This window comes from Dendrobates tinctorius, unplaced genomic scaffold (genome assembly GCF_039654945.1).
Source record: "Dendrobates tinctorius isolate UK_male_01 unplaced genomic scaffold, ASM3965494v1 ptg000001l, whole genome shotgun sequence".
Classification (NCBI taxonomy): domain Eukaryota; kingdom Metazoa; phylum Chordata; class Amphibia; order Anura; family Dendrobatidae; genus Dendrobates; species Dendrobates tinctorius.
In genome coordinates, this window is record NW_027361669.1 from 8,263,577 (window position 1) to 8,283,620 (window position 20,044).

The 20,044-nt window shown below is 39.5% G+C and overlaps 1 protein-coding gene across 4 annotated transcripts in view; it reads left to right on the top strand.

Moving 5' to 3' along the window:
* LOC141075361 (uncharacterized) overlaps positions 1-18,190 on the top strand; it is a 292,982-nt gene extending 274,792 nt beyond the window's left edge. For all 4 annotated transcript variants that reach the window (XM_073562744.1, XM_073564031.1, XM_073563444.1 and 1 more), the window contains 3 exons: positions 13,624-13,649; positions 15,249-15,266; positions 18,042-18,190. In XM_073562744.1, coding sequence (XP_073418845.1) covers positions 13,624-13,644 — 21 coding nt within the window. In that variant the 3' untranslated portion in view covers positions 13,645-13,649; positions 15,249-15,266; positions 18,042-18,190. The remainder of the gene's footprint in view (positions 1-13,623; positions 13,650-15,248; positions 15,267-18,041) is intronic.
* Positions 18,191-20,044: the final 1,854 nt, after the last annotated feature.

The following is a 20,044-nucleotide window of genomic DNA, read 5'->3' on the forward strand; positions in this document are numbered from 1 at the left end:
TCTTCTGGGACTTCTCCTGTTCTCCAAGAATTTTCAAAGATTATGGAGAGGGGTTCAAAAATTTCTTCTGCTATCTCCTTCAGTACTCTTGGGTGTAATTCATCTGGACTTGGAGACTTGGATTGGACAGTGTTTCCTCACTATCTTTCTGTTAATAGATATCCTGGATTCTTCTATTCCCTTAATAGGACAGTGAAGAACAGTTGATGTTACATTTCCTTTCTGAGAGAAAACAGATGCAAAATAGGAATTTAATAGTTCGGCCTTGTCAACAACCTGGCTTACTATTTCATCATTTTCATGCTGTAAAAATCCTATAGTATCTTTGACTTTTCTTTTACTTTTGACATATCCCCAAAATCCTTTATTATTGCTTTTGACGTCTCTTGAAGGCCTCAATTCATTGTCAGCTTTAGTAATCTGATTTGTGCCCTGCAGGTTCTGCAGACAGCATTATATTCTTCTTTAGATTTGCCTCCCTCTTTCCATTTTTTAAACATGTCTTTCTTCATTTTTAGCATGTGCTTAAGTTCTGTGTTCATCGATCCCGTTAAGTCCCATTGATTGAGGTGTATTTGGCTTCCCGTATGGCCTGGGGGAATGCTAATGGTGGGGGCTGAATTTGGAGCTAGTATTATTGGGCCAAACTGCATCTGACTGGGAATTCCATCAGGTATCAAAATAATATCAATTAGATATAATTTTCCCATATCTCAAAAGGACTAAATATTATTTCTATACAGACACTTAATAATAACACTTACCAGTACCTACAAACACCACCGTACCGTGACTAAATACTGCCATCATATAAACACCACCTTACTGGGATTGGAGTACCACCACACAGAGACTTAATGTTAGCACTATATTGTGACTAAATAACAAAACCAAACAGACACTCAGTAATACTGCCATATATTTGCTTAAAAAACACTATGGGAATACTGAAAACATAGTGAGTGACTACATGCACATGCCATCATTTTCATGCAGATTCCACTACGGAAACTGTCTGAAAACCCTATAAAAAACTATCAATAGAATATCTAAAAGTGACCCTCTGTGTAGACGTTCAGGCTTTTGAACGTCTTTTAACCACTTCAGGTTTCTATAAAATGCAAAATGGAAAGTAAGTTGTCCATTCATCTGGAGGTTTCCACTTGGAAGACTCTCTGTACTTAATAAAACAAATCAATGTTGAATGGACATTTTTTGGAGTATTTTGAGTTAGTTTTTAATGAAAAAACGCTAGTGTTTCTTCATTCAATGGACTGAAATAAGTTACAGTAAAGCTGCAGTAAAAAAATGACTTCAGATAATAAATATTCCACTGTGCTTACTCACATAAACCTATTTTGATACAGGAAAGATTTATATCTTTGTACCATGTTAGCCAGTAGATAGAAGAATATTTAGAATTGAGAGTCCTCAATGGTTGATACCTTTTAATGGCTAACTGAAAAGATGGTAACAAATTGCAAGCTTTCGAGACTACGCAGGTCTCTTCATCAGGCTAGACTAATACAAAATCTGAAGGATAACATATTGATACAAAAGACAGCACAGAAATAACCCAATAGCTAAGACAAGTGATGTGAAGTGGAATAGTCATTATGGGGGAGTGATAAGCATAAATATTGGAACAGTGTGAAGGTTTTATTGCCCTCTGTCTGGTTCTGTGTTGTGATGACCCCAGAAGGTCTAGAGAGCAAATTTCTTAATTGATGTAAAAAGACATAAGATGATAAGCAGATAAAGGGGGCGGTATTGTCATCTTTGATCGAATTAGGTACCATCAAGAATCACTTAGATTACTGGAAGACAGTACAACTTACCAAAAATTATCTAATGATCCTACTACTAATTTCACGAAACAACTTAATGAACTTGCTCAATCTGGCTAAACTTCTGGAACCCTCACAAAAAAAGGAATATTCATTCATCACAAACAAAACCCCCACATTAGCAGTCTTTTACCACATTCCAAAAATACATAAGAGTACAATACACCCCCCGAGCAGACCAATCATATCTGGCATTAATTGCCTAATGGCAAATCTATCCTAATACGTGGACATGCATCTGCAGAGGTGCATGCCCCTCTAACCAGCGTACCTTAAAGATACTACGCATATTCTCCAAATTTTGGAAACTGTCAAGTGGAAACGAAACTATTTTTTAGGCACACTTGACATTAAATCTCTTTACACGGTAATAAACCACTAAAAAGGATGTGAGGCAGCAAATTATTTTCTTCACAACCTTGGAATTTATGAAGCCAGCCAAATTGGCTTCATTGGGAAAAGTATTGAATTCATTCTTACCCACAACTATTTGATTTATGGAAAGCAGCTTTATTTGCAGATATGTGGGACTGCAATGGATACGCGTTTCATGCCCAGTTATGCCAACACATATGTTGGCAAATGGGAGGAATTCTATATTTACATGAACAGGGGCAAACTACGTAAAGGGCTAAATCTATGGCATCGGTTCATAGATGACATTTTTTCCATTTGGGAGGGTTCAAAGTTGGAGCTTGAAATTTTCCTTTCAGGTCTAAACAATAATTGTTTTTGCCTTGAATTTACGCCAAACGTTAAGTCAAATTAGTGTTAGTTTTTTGGACCTCACAATTTTTACTGAGGGGAGTACGCTGTTAACCAAGTGTTATAGAAAAGGAGTCGATTCTAACAGCTATATTCACCTTAACAGCTGCCATTTACCAATCTGGCTCACTAATATTCCCAAAGGACAATATATCCTAATTGGCTGGAACTGTACAAAAAGTAATGATTATAACAACGAGTCCAAATACCTTACCAATCAATTAATAACTAAATGCTACTCTCTAAAGTCATTAGAAAAAACAAGACTAACAATTAAAAATACCTCCAGAAATAGCCTTTTTTCATAGAACCACTACCAGTAGAGACCCACCAAGTCTTCAGGAGCAAATCTATAGGTTACCTTTCATTACCCAATATCACTCAGGGCACTTTAGATTTAATAAAATTATCAGAAAACATTGGCCTCTACTCCAGAGAGACAAAGTCATTGGTAACCTTTTAGCCCCCCGTCCAAAATTTACATATAAGAAAGCCCCTAATCTAGGTCTCTTACCGGCTCCCACCACCAAACCCATATTACCCTCAAAGGCACTTCCTGCCAACAACTTTTTAACCGCACAAAAGGGTTTTACACCATGTGGCAAATGTGCATGCTGCCTACGCACTGGTATTAAAAAAGAATTTATTAGGATCCTGTCAGCGCCGGCGGACTGCTGCGGCTGAACAGGATAACTCACCCAGACTACGGGGTGGACCCGGGGTCCGATACTGCAGGGAAAATTCTGGCACCAGGACCTGTTACACTGAAAGTAGCTTAGCAGCACCAGGATCTATGATCAGGTGACCACAGGGGGCGTGGCTTAGCATCCTGCTGCTGGAGATGGCAATAGAGTTCTATAACAGGAATCCTGGAGTACAGGCTAGGGAAACTCAGATCAGACAAATGGAGGGTCATTCACAAAGAGGGTGGCGCGGTACCCGGGGGACAAGCAGAGAATAGTCAAAACGTAAGCAATGAATCATGCACAGAGATAGCAACGCACAAGGGGGCAGTCAGAGAATAGTCAGGTCCAAAGCAAAAGAGTCATACACGGGAATATCAGAGCAGTACAAAAGGAACAGGCAGAACTCGTAACAGGGACAGAACTGGATCAAAACCAAGCAAGCACAAAGTATCACCGTCACAAGGCACACTAGGGTCACCCACTCGGCCAAGGGTCTGAGTATAAGCGACAAGGAGTGAGCCCACAATGAGGCTCTAAAAAGCCTCCCAGAGTCTCAGAGTGAGGCTGTCCAGATTAACCTCTGAACTACTGATCACACAAACACAGCAGATCATGACAAATTACAAACCACTTTTTCTGACTCTGATCACATCAAAAAGTACAATATCGAAACTGTCATCTCCCAATCCAAAGGGGTAATCAACCTATTAAAATGCCCCTGTAATAAAATCAGTGTGGGCAGAAACAAGAGACAACTCACTGTTCCTATTAACCCCTTTCTGCCATACGACGTACTATCCCGTCCATGGGACCTGAGCCCATATGCCCATGGACGGGATAGTACGTCTAGCGCGATCAGCGGCGCCCACGTGGTGAGCGCCGCTGATCGCGGCCAGGTGTCAGCTGATTATCACAGCTGACACCCGGCACAATGTGTCAGGGGCGGTCACGGACCGCCCCCAACACGTTAACCCCTTGCACACCGCGATCAAACATGATCGCGGTGTACCGGTCGTTAAAGGGAAGCATCGGCAGGGAGGGGGCTCCCTCCGTGCTTCCCTGAGCCCCCCACGGCAGCGCAATGTGCAGCGCTGCTGCGGGGGGCTCCTTTCCTCCAGGCCCCCGAATCCAAGATGGCGACGGGGGCCTGAGGAAGCTGGCTTCCTCAGTGCCTGCAAAGCGCAGGCATGAGGAAGCCTTCTGCAGTAGTGCCTGTGTCAGATCGCTGATCTGTCACAGTGATCTGTGATGTGACAGATCAGCAATCTGTCACAGGACAGTGATGTCCCACCTGGGACTATTTAATAAAGTAAAAAAAAATAAAAAAAACTGTTAAAATAATTAAAAAAAAATCGCCAAATAAATTAGAAAAAAAAAAAAAAATATTCCCCCAATAAATCCATTTTTTGGAAATAATAAAAAAAACAAACAATAAAAGTACACATATTAGGTATCGCCGCGTCCGTAATGACCCGCCCTATAAAACTGTCCCATTAGTTAACCCCTTTAGCGAACCCCTTAAAAAATAAAAATAAAAAACGAAGCAAAAATAATGATTTATTATCATACCACCAAACAAAAAGTGTAATAACGCGCGATCAAAAAGATGCATATAAATATCCATGGTACCGCTGAAAACGTCATCTTGTCCCGCAAAAAACGAGCCGCCACACAGCATCATCAGCGAAAAAATTAAAAGTTATAGCTCGCAGAATAAAGCGATGCAAAAATAATTATTTTTTATATAAAATAGTTTTCATTGCATAAAACCGACAAAAACATAAAAAAAGACCTAAATGAGGTATCGCTGTAACCGTACTGACCCAAAGAATAAAACCGCTTTATTAATTTTACCGCACGCGGAACGGTGTAAACGCACCCCCCCAAAAGAAATTCATGAAACGCTGGTTTTTGTTCATTCTGCGTCCCAAAAATAGGAATAAAAAGCGATCAAAAAATGTCACGTGCCCGAAAATGGTACCAATAAAAACGTCAACTTGTCCCGCAAAAAATAAGACCTCACATGACTCGGTGGGTCAAAATACGGAAAAATTATAGCTCTCAATATGTGGTGATGCAAAAACTATTTTTACAATAAAAAGCGTCTTTTAGCGTGCGACAGCTGCCAAATATAAAAACCGCCATAAATAGTAAATCAAACCCCCCGATATCACCCCCTTAGTTAGGGAAAAATAATAAAATTAAAAAAAAAGTATTTATCTCCATTTTCCCATTAGGGTTAGGGCTAGGGTTAGGGCTAGGGTTAGGGCTAGGGTTAGGGTTAGGGCTAGGGTTAGGGCTAGGGTTAGGGCTCAGATTAGGGTTAGGGGTGTGTTGGGGTTAGGGTTGGAGTTATAATTGGGGGGTTTCCACTGTTTGGGCACATCAGGGGCTCTCCAAATGCAACATGGCGTCTGATCTCAATTCCAGCCAATTCTGAGTTGAAAAAGTCAAATGGTGCTCCTTCTCTTCCAAGCTCTGCCATGCGCCCAAACAGTGTTTTACCCCCACATGTAGGGTATCAGCCTACTCAGGACAAATTGCAAAACAATTTTTGAGGTCCAATTTCTCCTGTTACCCTTAGGAAAATAAAAAATTGGGGGCAAAAATATCATTTTTGTGGAAAAAAATGATTTTTTTATTTTCACGTCCGAGTGTTATAAACTTCTGTGAAGCACTTGGGGGTTCAAAGTGCTCACCACACATCAAGATAAGTTCCGTGGGGGGTCTAGTGTCCAAAATGGGGTCACTTGTGGGGAGTTTAAATAGTTTAGGTACATCAGGGGCTCTCCAAACGCACATGACACCCGCAGACCATTCCATCAAAGTCTGCATTCCAAAACGTCACTGCTTCCCTTCCGAGCCCCGACGTGTGTCCATACAGTAGTTTTCTCCCACATATGGGGTGTCAGCGTACTCAGGCCAAATTGGACAACAACTTTTGGGGGTCCAATTTCTCCTGTTACCCTTGGGAAAATGAAAAAATTGGGGACTAATTGATCATGTTTCTGGAAAAAATACGATTTTTTTATTTTCATGCCCTGGCATTATAATCTTCTGTGAAGCCCTTGGGGGTTCAAAGTGCTCACCACACATCTAGATAAGTTCCTTGGGGGGTCTAGTTTACAAAATGGTGTCATTTGTGGGGGGTTTCCACTGTTTAGGTACATTAGGGGCTCTCCAAAGGCAACATGACACCCGCAGACCATTCCATCAAAGTCTGCATTCCAAAACGTCACTACTTCCCTTCCGAGCCCCCGACGTGTGCCCATACAGTAGTTTTCTCCCACATATGGGGTATCAGCATACTCAGGACAAATTGCACAACAACTTTTGGGGTCCAATTTCTCCTGGTACCCTTGGGAAAATAAAAAAAATGGTGACTAAAAGATCATATTTGTGGAAAAAATACGAATTTTTTATTTTCACGCCCGGGCATTATAAACTTCTGTGAAGCACTCTGGGGGTCAAAGTGCTCACCACACATCTAGATAAGTTCCTTAGGGGGTCTAGTTTCCAAAATGGTGTCATTTGTGGGGGGTTTCCACTGTTTTGGTACATCAGGAGTTTTCCAAACGCGACATGGTGTCCGATCTCAATTCCAGCCAAAAACGTCAAATGGCGCTGCTTCCCTTCCGAGCTCTGCCATGCGCCCAAATAGTGGTTTACCCCCACATGTGGGGTATCAGCGTACTCAGGACAAATTGCACAATAACTTTTACGGTCCTGTTACCCTTGGAAAAATAAGAATTGAGGGTGAAAAGATCATTTTTGTGGAAATAATATGATTTTTTAATTGTATGGCTTTATGTTATAAACTTCTGTGAAGCCCATGGGGGTTCAAAGTTCTCACCACACATCTAGATAAGTTCCTTAGGGGGTCTAGTTTCCAAAATGGTGTCATTTGTGGGGGGTTTCCACTGTTTTGGTACATCAGGGGTTTTCCAAACGCGACATGGTGTCCGATCTCAATTCCAGCCAAAAACGTCAAATGGCGCTGCTTCCCTTCCGAGCTCTGCCATGCGCCCAAATAGTGGTTTACCCCCACATGTGGGGTATCAGCGTACTCAGGACAAATTGCACAATAACTTTTAGGGTCCTGTTACCCTTGGGAAAATAAAAATTGGGGTGAAAAGATCATTTTTGTGGAAAAAATATGATTTTTTAATTGTACCGCTGTACGTTATAAACTTCTGTAAAGCCCTTGTGGGTTCAAAGTTCTCACCACATATCTAGATAAGTTCCTTGGGGGGTCTAGTTTCCAAAATGGGGTCACTTGTAGGGGGTTTCCACTGTTTAGGTACATCAGGGACTCTCCAAACGTGACATGGCATCCAATCTGAATTCCAGCCAATTTTGCATTGAAAAACTCAAACGGCGCTCCTTCCATTCTGAGCTCTGCCATGCACCGAAACAGTGGTTCCCCCCCCCACATATCAGGTATCTGCGTACTCAGGACAAATTGCACAATAACTTTTGCAGTCCAATTTCTCCTGTTACCCTTGGTAAAATAAAAAAAATTGAACCTGAAGTATTTTTTTTATGAAAAAAAGTTAGATGTTCATTTTTTTTTAAATATTCAAAAAAATTCCTGTGACGCACCTAAAGGGTTAATAAACTTCTTGAATGTGGTTTTGAGCACTTTAACGGGTGCAGTTTTTAGAATGGTGTCACTTTTGGGTATTTTCTATCATATAGACCCCTCAAAGTGGCTTCAAATGTGATGTGGTCCTAAAAATAAAATGGTGTTGTAAAAATGAGAAATCGCTGGTCAACTTTTAACCCTTATAACTTCCTAACAAAAAAAAATTTTGGTTCCAAAATTGTGCTGATGTAAAGTAAATATGTGGGAAATGTTAGTTATCAAGTTTTTTGTGTGCCGTATCTCTGTGATTTAAGGGCATAAAAATTCAAAGTTGGAAAATTGCGAAATTTTCAAAATTTTCGCCAAATTTCCGTTTTTCTCACAAATAAACGCAAGTTATTTGAATTATATTTTACCACTAACATGAAGTACAATATGTCACGAGAAAACAGTGTCAGAATCACCAGGATCCATGGAAGCGTTCCAGAGTTATGACCTCATAAAGGTACAGTGGTCAGAATTGTAAAAATTGGCCCGGTCATGAACTTTATGCTTTTTAACCCCTTTCTGACAATAGACATACTATCCCGTCCACGGTACCTGGACCCCTATGACCGGGGACGGGATAGTACGCCTAAGCGATCAGCGGTGCTCCCGGGGGGAGGGCGGCGCTGACCGCGGCTGGGTGTCAGCTGATTATCACAGCTGACACTTGGCACTATATGTCAGGGGCGGTCAAGCACCGCCCCCGACACATTAACCCCTGGCACACTGCGAGGCACTGAGAAAGCCTGTGAGTGCTGTCCAAACTGTCAGATCAGCGATCTGACACATGACAGTGATGCCCCCCCCCGGGACAATGTAATAAAGTTAAAAAAAAGTGTAAAAATAATAGAAAATTTTACAAAAAAATCGCTAAATAAATTAAGAAAAAATAATATTCCCTAACAAATTCATTTTTTGGAAATAAAAAAAAACAATAAAAGCACACATATTTGGTATCGCCCTATCCATAACAACCCGCCATATAAAACTGTCCCACTAGTTATCCCCTTTAATAAACCCCTTAAAAAATAAAAATAAAAAACGAAGCAAAAAACAATGCTTTATCATCATACTGCCGAACAAAAAGTGCAATAACGCACGATCAAAAAGATGCATATAAATAACCATGGTAAAACTGAAAAAGCCATCTTGTCCCGCAAAAAATAAGCCACCACACAGCATCATCAGCGAAAAAATAAAAAAGTTATAGCTCGCAGAATAAAGCGATGCAAAAATAATTATTTTTTATATAAAATTGCTTTCATTGCATAAAAGCGCCAAAACATAAAAAAATGACATAAATGAGGTATCGCTGTAATCGTACTGACCCAAGAATAAAACCGCTTTATCAATTTTACCGCACGCAGAACGGTGTAAACGCACCCCCCAAAATAAATTCGATCGCAGCGTTCAGGGGGAGGCAGAGGGACGAAGGCTCCCTCTGTCTTCTATTTGGCGTCCTCGCAATGTAATCACGGGGCCCGATCTCTGCCATGATGACCCGGGTTGTCATGACAAGCCCCGGGTCATCCAGCTACGGAAAGCCTCTGAGACCATGGTCACATGCAATGTATTATACCTGCAATCAAAGAGAAAAGTGAAAGTCCCATAAAGGGACAATGTAAAAAAAAAAACATTTAAAAAAAAATGTAAAAAAACAAGAAAAAATTATAAAAAAATTCCCCTAAAGAAATACACATTTTTTGTAAAAAAAACCCCAAAAAAATACACGTTTGGTATTGCCGCATCCGTCAACATCCCATCTATAAAATTATCACATTAGTTAACCCCTTGAGTGAACACTGTAAAAAAAATACACAAAAAAATTAGCAAATTATAATTTTCCAAGCGTTATCATCTTTGGAAAAAGTGAAATGAAACACGATCAAAAAAACAAATAGTAATAAAAATAGTATCACTGAAAGCACCACCTTGTTCCACAAGTTATAGCTCTCAGAATGAAGTAATGCAAAAATAAATAATTTTTCTATAAAAGTTTTCATTGTGTAAAAAGCACAAAACATAAAAAAAGACATAAATTAGGTATCGCTGTAATCATAGTGACCCGAAGAATAAAGCTGCCTTATCAATTTTGCCACATGCGGAACGGAGAAAAAAAAAATTCCTGAATTGCTGTTTTTTGTTCATCCTGCCTCCACAAAAATCGGAATAGAAAGCGATCAAAAAACATCATGTACCTGAAAATGGTACCAATAAAAATGTCAGCTCGTCCCGCAAAAAACAAACTAACACATGATTCTGTCGGCCAAAATATGCAAAATTTATAGCTTTCAAAATGCAGCGATGCAAAAATTTCTTACAAAAAAAGCATCTTTTAGTGTGTGACAGAAGCTAAACAAGAAAAAGGATATAAATCTGGTATCACTGTAATTGCACCTACTCGAGGAATAAAGTCACCTAATCACTAATATCGCACGAGGATCGGTGTAAAAAATAAAACCAATTCGTCACCTTTTATGGATTTGTTCATTCTGCCTCCCAAAGATAGCAGTAAGGCGATAACAGTTGTTCCCCCTCACATATGGGGTATCGGCATACTCAGGACAAAGTGCACAACAACTTTGGGGGTCCTATTTCTCCTGTTACCCTTGTGAAAATAAAAATTTGGGGGCAAAAAATATCATTTTTGTGGAAAAAAATATGATTTTTTTTAAATTTTCACGGTTCTACGTTATAATCTTCTTTGAAGGACTTTGGGGGGGTCAAAGTGCTCACCACACATCTAGATAAGCTCCTTGGGGGGTCTAGTTTCCAAAATGGTGTCATTTGTGGGGGGGTTTCCTCTGTTTTGGTACATCAGGGGCTCTCCAAACACGACATGGTGTCCGATCTCAATTCCAGCCAATTTTGCGTTGAAAAAGTCAAATGGCACTCCTTCCCTTCCGAGCTCTGCCATGCACCCACACAGTGGTTTACCCCCCACATAAGGGGTATCAGCATACTCAGGAAAAATTGCACAATTACTTTTGGGGTCCTGTTACCCTTGGGAAAATAAAAATTGGGAATGAAAAGATCATTTTTTGGGAAAAAATATGATTTTTTAATTTTACGGCTCTATGTTATAAACGTCTGTGAAGTCTTAGGGGGTTCAGAGGTCTCACCACACATCTTGATAAGTTCCTTTGGGGGTCTAGTTTCCAAAATAGGGTCACTTGTTGGTGATTTCCACTGTTTAGGCACATTAGGGGCTCTCTGAACGCGACATGGCATCCAATCTCAATTCCAGCCAAAAAAGTCAAATTACGCTCTTTCCCTTCTGAGCTCTGCCATGCACCCAAACAGTAGTTTACCCCACATAAGGAGTACCAGCATACTTAGGACAAATTGCTCAATAACTTTTGGGGTCCTGTTACCCTTGGGAAAATAAAAATTGAATGTGAAAAGATCATTTTTGTGGAAAAAATATGATTTTTTAAATTTACAGCTCTACGTTATAAACTTCTGTGAAGCCCTTGGGGGTTAAAAGTGCTAACCACACATTTAGATAAGTTCCTTGGGGGAGGTCTAGTTTCCAAAATGGGGTCATTTATGGGGGGTTTCTACTGTTTAGGCACATTAGGGGCTCTCCAAACGCGACATGGCGTCCACTCTCGATTCCAGGCAATTTGACATTCAAAATCTCAAATGATGCTCCTTCCCTTCTGAGCACTGCAGTGCACATAAAGATTGGTCTTCCTCCACACATGGGGTATCGGTATACTCTGGAGAAATTGCACAACAAATATTGTAGTTCATTTTCTCCTGATACCCTTGACAAAATAATAAAAATTCCTTCCACACTGCTTCAATTCTTGTGAAGTACCTAAAGGGTTAATAAACTTCTTGAATGTGGTTTTAAACATCTTGAGCGGTGCAGTTTTTAGAATGGTGTCACTTTTGGGTATTTTCTGTTATATTGACCCACTAAACTCACTTCAAATGTGAGGTGGTCTCTAAAAAAATGGATTTGTAAATTTTGTTGGAAAAATGAGAAATCGCTGGTCAACTTTTAACCCTTATAACTCCCTAACAAAAAAAAATTATGCTTCCAAAATCGTGCTGATGTAAAGTAAACATGTTGGAAATGTTATTTATTAACTATTTTGTGTGACATCACTCTCTGATTAAGAGGTACAAAAATTAAAAGTTTGGAAATTGCAAAATTTTCAAAATTTTTGACAAATTTCCGTTATTTTCATAAACGCAAGTCATATCGAAGAAATTTTACCACTAGCCTGAAGTACAATATGCCACGAGAAAACATTCTCAGATCAGCAGAATCTGTTGACGCGTTCCAGAGTTATAACCACATAAAGTGACAGTAGTCCCATTTCAAAATTAAGGCCTGGTCATTAACCTACAAAGTGGCTTGGTCCTTAAGGGGTTAATATATTGCAGTCATCATATTATATGGCACTGTGTACTTACAATTGCTCATTTTGCCTTTCTACCCAATTAATTCTTCTCTTCTCTCTGGTCTATGTAGAAACAGGAAGTCTCTTGCCCCTGGAGAATCATTCCCCTCTTCAACTCCTGTCCCAACTGCTCTGCCCCTCTCCTATGCTATTAACTTTTGTAGTGACATGAGACATACAGGGAAAATAGACCTCCTGTTTCTGCATAGAGCTTAGGGTTTAGCCAGTCTGTTTTTAATCACGTGATGTCATAGACCTAATGGAAAAGAGAAGAATTGTCTTGGTAAAAATGAAAAATTAGCAATTGTAAGCACATAGTGACATATGTATAATATGATGATTGCAATATATTAAGAAAATGAAGATTTTGATGGGAGGTCTTCTTTAAAGCATACCTCCAGTTTTTCAAGAAAATTATTACAGTGCAGGACTCTTCAGTGTAATCATTTTTCTAAATCAAGCTATGATGCTATGGTCACATTATCAGTATTTGTTCAGTTTTTTACCTCAGCATTTGTAAGCCATAACCAGGCTTGGGTGATAAATCCAGAAGTGGTGACGTGTTTCTATAATACTTTTTCTCTGATTGTTCCACTCCTGATTTTAGCTTACGTATACTGAGAAAAAAATGCTGTGATCATAGCCTAAGGCCACACGCACACATTGAGTAATTGGTGAATTTTTTTTACCCCAGTATTTGTAAGCCAAAGCCAGGAGTGGGTGATAAATGCAGAAGTGGTGCAAATGTTTCTATTTTGCTTTTCCTCTGACTTTCCACTCCTGGTTTTGGCTTAAAAATGCTGGGGTAAAAAAAACTCACCAAATACTCAATGTGTGCACATGGCCTAAGTGTGAAAACAGCCTCAACTTACATTTTTATTACTTTTTCCGAGTTTAATAGTAAAAATAATTTACCGATCCCCTTAAATAATCTGATTGTTGTGTTGTGTATATCATAATTTTTAGTAATTTTATGGTTAGAACACATTCCTTTTTTTCTAATATGGGAAGAGCGAGGCTAAATGCCAGAATTGGCGCATCTTAGAGATGCGCTTTTTCTGGGGCGGCTGAGAACTGATGTTTTTAGCCTGGAGGGCAGTATCCATGGCCCCTTCCTAGGCTATTAATATCAGCCCACAGCTGTCTGCATAGCCTCTGCTGGTATCTCTAGTATTTAAGAATTTATTTATAATAATATTTGGTTAGATGGATGGTTGGATAGATATATAAGTTTTATTGTCATATAAATCAACCAATGTTTTATTATTTTTCCATTTCAGAAAAAGTCAGGCAAATCATGAAAAAGGTTTGTATACATTATATTTCTATCAGAAAGACTTGGAATTACATAAACTCAAACCATTAAAGCCATGTCAGCATTAAAAAAAAGGTCTAATGACAAGCTATATATGAATCCTATTGATAGTAATCAATGGAACACTCTACCGATTAGGCTTATAAGTACACAGGATTTCTGTGACAGGAGCAGTGAAGTAGTAGCCTTGGTTAAAAGATCACATTGATGCTTTTGTTTTACAATGTTCAGCGGACATGGACAAAATGAGACCCACAGGCCACATCTGGCCCTCTGGCTGTCGCAGTTCGGCCTTCTGACCCAGACAGACAAAGGGCTGAAACAGTGGCCCACGGGCTGCACCGTGTCCTCCCTCGCTCGTTGTTCATCTGTTGCAGCTGCTCGCTGTCACCACTTTCCGCATCCTTTGGAAAAAGACGCTGTGATTACATTAGTCAAGGATGGCGCCTATAGCTTCATCTTCCACCAATCAGTGTGTGAGCCAGCATTCATGATGAAGAGATTTCATCACATCAGCTATGCCTGGGGTGAGTCAGAGCAGAGGCAGAGCGTGGGGGGAACTGGGGCAAAGTGAATATGTGGTGGTTTTTTTTCACGTATAAAGGATATTTGTATGAATATTGGAGGCTGTATGGGTTTCATACTGTATATAGGGGGCACATGCTGTATATAAGAGGCTATGTGAGGGTTCATGCTGTATATAGGGGCTACCTGGAATATATGCTGTATATCAGAGGCTACATGGGGCGTATGTTGCATATCAGAGCCTATGTGGGTTACATGCTGTGTATCAGAGGCTACGTGGGGCACATGTTGTATTTCAGAGGCTACGTGGGGTACATGGTGTATACCAGAGGCTACGTGGGGTACATGGTGTATACCAGAGGCTACGTGGGACATATTTTGTTCATGGGTGGCTATTGTTACGGTTCTGAATCACAGGACTAGGGTAGGAGGGGAAAACTGACCCTGCACTGCGACTAGGCTGATGCCCTACGATGGAGTGGGCAAAAAAAACACACATTCACAATTTTATCACTAAATATAGTTTAAACATTCATTTTCATAAACCTGCAGAAAGAAACAATGACCTGCAGGTGGCACCTCAACCGGAAGACATTTTTTGGCTTCTACTTATCAAACCAATTTATTGTATTCCCAATCTACATATATAAATACCTGTCTGTGTTCATCAGCTCATGAAATACATTTACATTTGACCAGCTTGCTTTTTCTGAAATTGCCTGCGCCCCGACGACCAATGTACAAAAATTTTGCACGGGCCAAACTAGTATAAAATAACTATAATTAATATGATAATATTAATATTGAGCAGAATTAATTTTAGCCTATTATTTCAGCCCTCCACAACAGTCACGGTCTCTTATGTGGTCCCTTTGGGAAAATGAATTTCTCACCCCTGATACATAGTATTAGTCTTTATACAATTTTCCGCAAATTACAGGCCTAAGTCCACTTGCTAGAATTGTGAAATCCAAAGAAATAAAAATCACTTTAGTTAATTGTTTTCTTTTATGAATCATAAATATATTGCAAAATCTGTTTATTTATTATATTTTACTTCTACAGCAACTCTTCATTTAAACTGTGAGTATTGCGCATAACAATTTTTTTTTATTTGATTATTGGTTACTTATTTTGAAACTCTCATACAATTATTGGGGTTGGACAGTCAGCATGCTTGTTCAGATCTCCAGATCACTTGATTTAGATATTTCCATGCACATTGGACGAACTTCATCACCTACCTATATACGTGTGATGGCCTGACTGTGCAATGTGATATTGGGGAGATAATGTAAAAATTATATTGGGGGAATGAAGGGTCATGCTGTTTAATTTTAACACCAAACCTTTTTGTTATTCAGGATACAAGACAAAGCTACAAAACACATGTTTATTCAGCCAAACCAAACATTGAAATATATGGTAGAGTTGGGAGCAACATTGCATCGAGTTCCTATTCCCAATAAACTTCTAAAGGGGTTGTCTGGGCATATAATATTAATTACCTATCCTTAGAATTTGTCATAAAGTTCAGATAAGTGGGGTCTGACTCCTGGCACCTCCATGAATCAGCTGTTATTAGCATTGCTGGCAGACAGATGTAAGTAATGAATTGATCTGAAAAGCATACCTCTATTCAAAGTTTCCATGTAGCTGCCGCTGGAGCTAATAACTGCTGATCCTGGAGACGCTGGATGTTGTGTCCCCACCAAACTGATATTAATATATGCCTGGAATACTCTATAGAATGGAATATTAAAGAAGGTCCTTTCATGAAATGTTTCATTTCGAACTGGATACTTGATGTACTAATAACAGCAGAGTAGAATAGCACTTTTTAATTTTTTATTTTGCCTCTCCGTGGCTGAGATATTAGCAATTTTTAAGCCTAAGTGTTAACAGATAGTAGTTCTTCTACCTGTATGATGTTTCCCAATCATAAGTAAGCAGCAGCACACTGGAGAAAGAACACCCCCCCCCACAGAGCTTAGAGCAGGTTCCTCAGTGTCCAATGTAATCACACTTGGGATACTGAGTCACTTCTCACGAACAAGCTGTGAGTCAAGGAATTCAAGAAGTCCGAGGTGAAGAACCAGAAGTGTATGTTATAAACAGAGGTGAGAGACAAAGGTGAAGTCAGGTCACAGTCTGGGGTCTGAATTCCAAGGTCAGAGTGCATCAAGGCAAAAGGGGTAATACAAACAGGTAGTCAGAAGGCAAATACAAGGTTCAGTTATAAAAATAGGAATTTCAGAGTACAGAGCACAAAGAAAACACACCACTGAACTGAAAAGCTATGACTGGCAATAGTCCCAGCATAGTTAGATAGCTAAATGGCCAAGAAATCACCCTGAAAGGGTGACCCATGGAAAACTTCCAGCAGGCCGGGCTTCATTGAGCTACAAGGAAATCCCATACACAAACCTGACAGCCCAGCCTGCCCCTGAATCCATAGGATGGCTGTGCTGTCATTCACTGCGTCCCTGGGACACAGTGAACCGTGGGATTGTGACAGTACTTGTGTCTGCTGTGCTCAAGCAACTTCAACTTGCCCTGCAGTGATAGCAGGCTGTCATTATGTCTCACACAGGGGCAGTCTGTTCTGGGCTATTCTTAAGTGATATGTAATGACAGCCTTCTCTACTGACCTCTTATATGCAACAGACATAATGTGTGACTACTGATACATCACTAGACAGACTATGTCGGGTGAGGAGTAGTACAGCAAAGGTGACAGTGCTAGTAGAGGGGGAGAGCTGATAAAAGGTATTAGTCATCTGTGCTTTCTAATCATGCAGGAGGTTGGTTAGACCTGGAGATCAGGATTGTCTGTCATTACATCTCACACACTGAGAAACCTTTTGTAAGCTATAGAAGGGGCATGTTCTTTCTACAGTGTGTTGCTGCCTGCTTATGTTGGGTTAGCATCATACATGCATATACAACAAATAGGTGGAATTTTAAAAAAGTTTTACCTCACTCTGCACCACTATGACATCATATGTCCAATTAGACATGTAAATAATGCTGTAAAATCTTTAAACACATTCAAAATAAATGCCATTGTCACATGCAAAAATGTATTGCCTGATATTTTACAATAACTTACTGCCTGAGGTCTCTACAATGCCCTTGTATATTACACGGTTATATGCTCAAGCACATAGTAATGCAGCAGCCTCTGCCATCTATTTCTGGTGAAATTGTAAGTGTAATCTAGAGTATCAATCCAGAATTATGTTATATAACCAACGAGCACAGACAGAAATTTCATTACTTTGCTTGTGGTATACCCTCCTGGATTTTTAAGAAGTTTTCAGGAAAAGTAGCAGGACTACTACCTAGACCTTCAGATGACCAGTTTTGCCTCTTACAGAGCCTGGAGTTTGGGCTAATGGGCTACTGAGGAGGTCCAGTATTGGCTCATTTTGTATTCAAGGCATGAGTGCCAAAATGTGTCCCTTTCGCATGGTCCATTGGCATGCTAGTTATCCAATGATGGCTGATGAAAGAAAATGTATTGTTAAATGTAGGAAAATCTATTATTACATTTCAGCCAGGCAAATTAATGGCTTTCTTTGTATCACTAGAACTGCTCAAGGTTTCCAAAAGGGGAGCTGCACGTCCATTGTTTTCTCCATGAGACACCTCTTCAATTTGTCTGACAAAAACCTATAGAGAGGTACCTACTGAATTGGAGGGGGTCCAACTGCTGAAACCCACATGGACCAGCAGCTACCCACTAGTTCAGAGGATATTTATCACTTTTAATAGTTTAAGTGAAAGCTTTTACTTTGTATCCAATGTGATATTATACAAGTTTAATAATAATAATATGTTTGCTTTTTTCTCCAGGAAAATATTCAACTGATGAATAAAGTTTTCACGTTGGAAGATAAACTGAAGATGCTATATTTTTGCTCCTGAATTGATATGGAGGTTGTAGTGTAATGTTATTTCTTTAAATGTACATATAAATTTAATAAAGTCCATTCAGCATGCTACCAGATTTCTCCATTTGTCATATTTGAATACTGCTTATAACTATACTTTGGGTAAATTTTTATATTCTGGGTCCTTGTAATTAATCAAGGAAAACTTACCGAACATCTTCAACAGTTTAGGTTATTCCAAAGTCCCCCTTACTAATGGGACATGATTATGGCAATAAAGTCCTTAACGATCTTGGACATATTGGTACGTCCAAGTTTGTCACCCTGCATTTGATGCAGGTTCCGATGCTGAGCTCGCCTCTTTCCCTGCACATGACAGAGATCTGATCAGTTGTCATCTGCCTCTAACAGCCAGGGGTGGATTCGCAATCCACCCACTGCTGTAACAAGTTAACACTCTTTGACAGTGACACTTAACACTTGCCAGGCGGAAGTGCATAATAAGGCATGCCCATCTGCATCCCTGTCACATGATCATTTTCCCTCCAAAGTGGAGTCATGACATCCGGGGACTAAAGTTGAGCGAATATGTTCAGAATTGGTCGCTAAATCTGAATTTGCCATATTGAAGACATATTGTTACCTACCCTATTCATGCCAAATTTATGTTTGATGATCGGTTCCATACATATTCGGTAATTTCTACTCCCATTGACTCCAATGACGTTCGGCTAATATTGCGAAAACAATACTCACTGCAGATCATAATCAGCACCGAATTTTGAAAAAATTGTTCAATTCTACCGTGGCCTGCGGAAAATCCCTGTGCCTCTCATTGTAAATCTCCTATGAACATCGGCACATGACCGGCGTTCATAGGAGAACGTAAGTTATGCTACACATAGCAGGGCTGAAACACAGGCGATCACAGATGATTGAAGCTTCAAGTGTCCTTGAAGCCAGTAAAAAGTAAAATAAAAGTTATAAAAAATATTAAAGATATTAATAAAAACACAAAAGTTCAAGTCAAGCCCCTGCATTCCAAATAAAACAATAAAAAATATAAAATTAATCAGATTGGTAAACGGTGTAACGAGAAAAAAAAAGTTGAAACGCCAGTATTACGGGTTTGGCAAATGCAACATTGCAATAAAATGCAAAAACAGGCGATCAAAACATCATACGTACCTACCCCCACAAGGTATCAATAAACACGTCTTCTCAGGGCCCATAAAATAAGCCCTCATCTAGCTCAGATCTTGAAAACCGAGACGCTACAGATCTCGGATAATAGCAACTTTTTTTTCTTACAAATTTTGTAATTTTTTGTCACCACTTAAATACAAAAGACCCTGCATGAGTTTGGTATCTACATATTTATACTAACCTAAAGAATCATAATGGCAGGTCAATTATAGCATTTAGTGAACATAATAAATTAAAAGCATATAAAAAATTTTTAAATTGCACTTTTTTTTGCAATTTCACCACACTGCAATGCAATACATTATGTGGTTGAATCAATGGTGCTATTCAAATAACTTGTCCCTCAAAAAACAAACTCTTATATGGCTATATTGACAGAAAATTTAAAAGGTTATGGCTCTGGGAAGAAGGGGAGCAAAAAACAAGCGTGCAAAAATAGAAACTTGTAAGGTGGTGAAGGTGTTAAGAAGGTCTTCCTAACCAGAAAGATAACAAAGATGCCTGATACACATAAGTTCTCACTGCTGCAGCTTTTATCTCTCTTGCCAATGAAGCTCCTACTGTAGCATGCTAGTTTTTGAACATTTTGGGTAAATTCACACACCACATTATAGAATTCTTTAACTATTGCTTTTATGTGAACTGGGCTTGCAGAAACCGACCTACCTACAAAACAACCCAGGTTTACCAACAAAAAATAAGCATCACAAAAATAACATACAATGCAATGAGGTGCCCTGATATGAATAAACTTAAAAA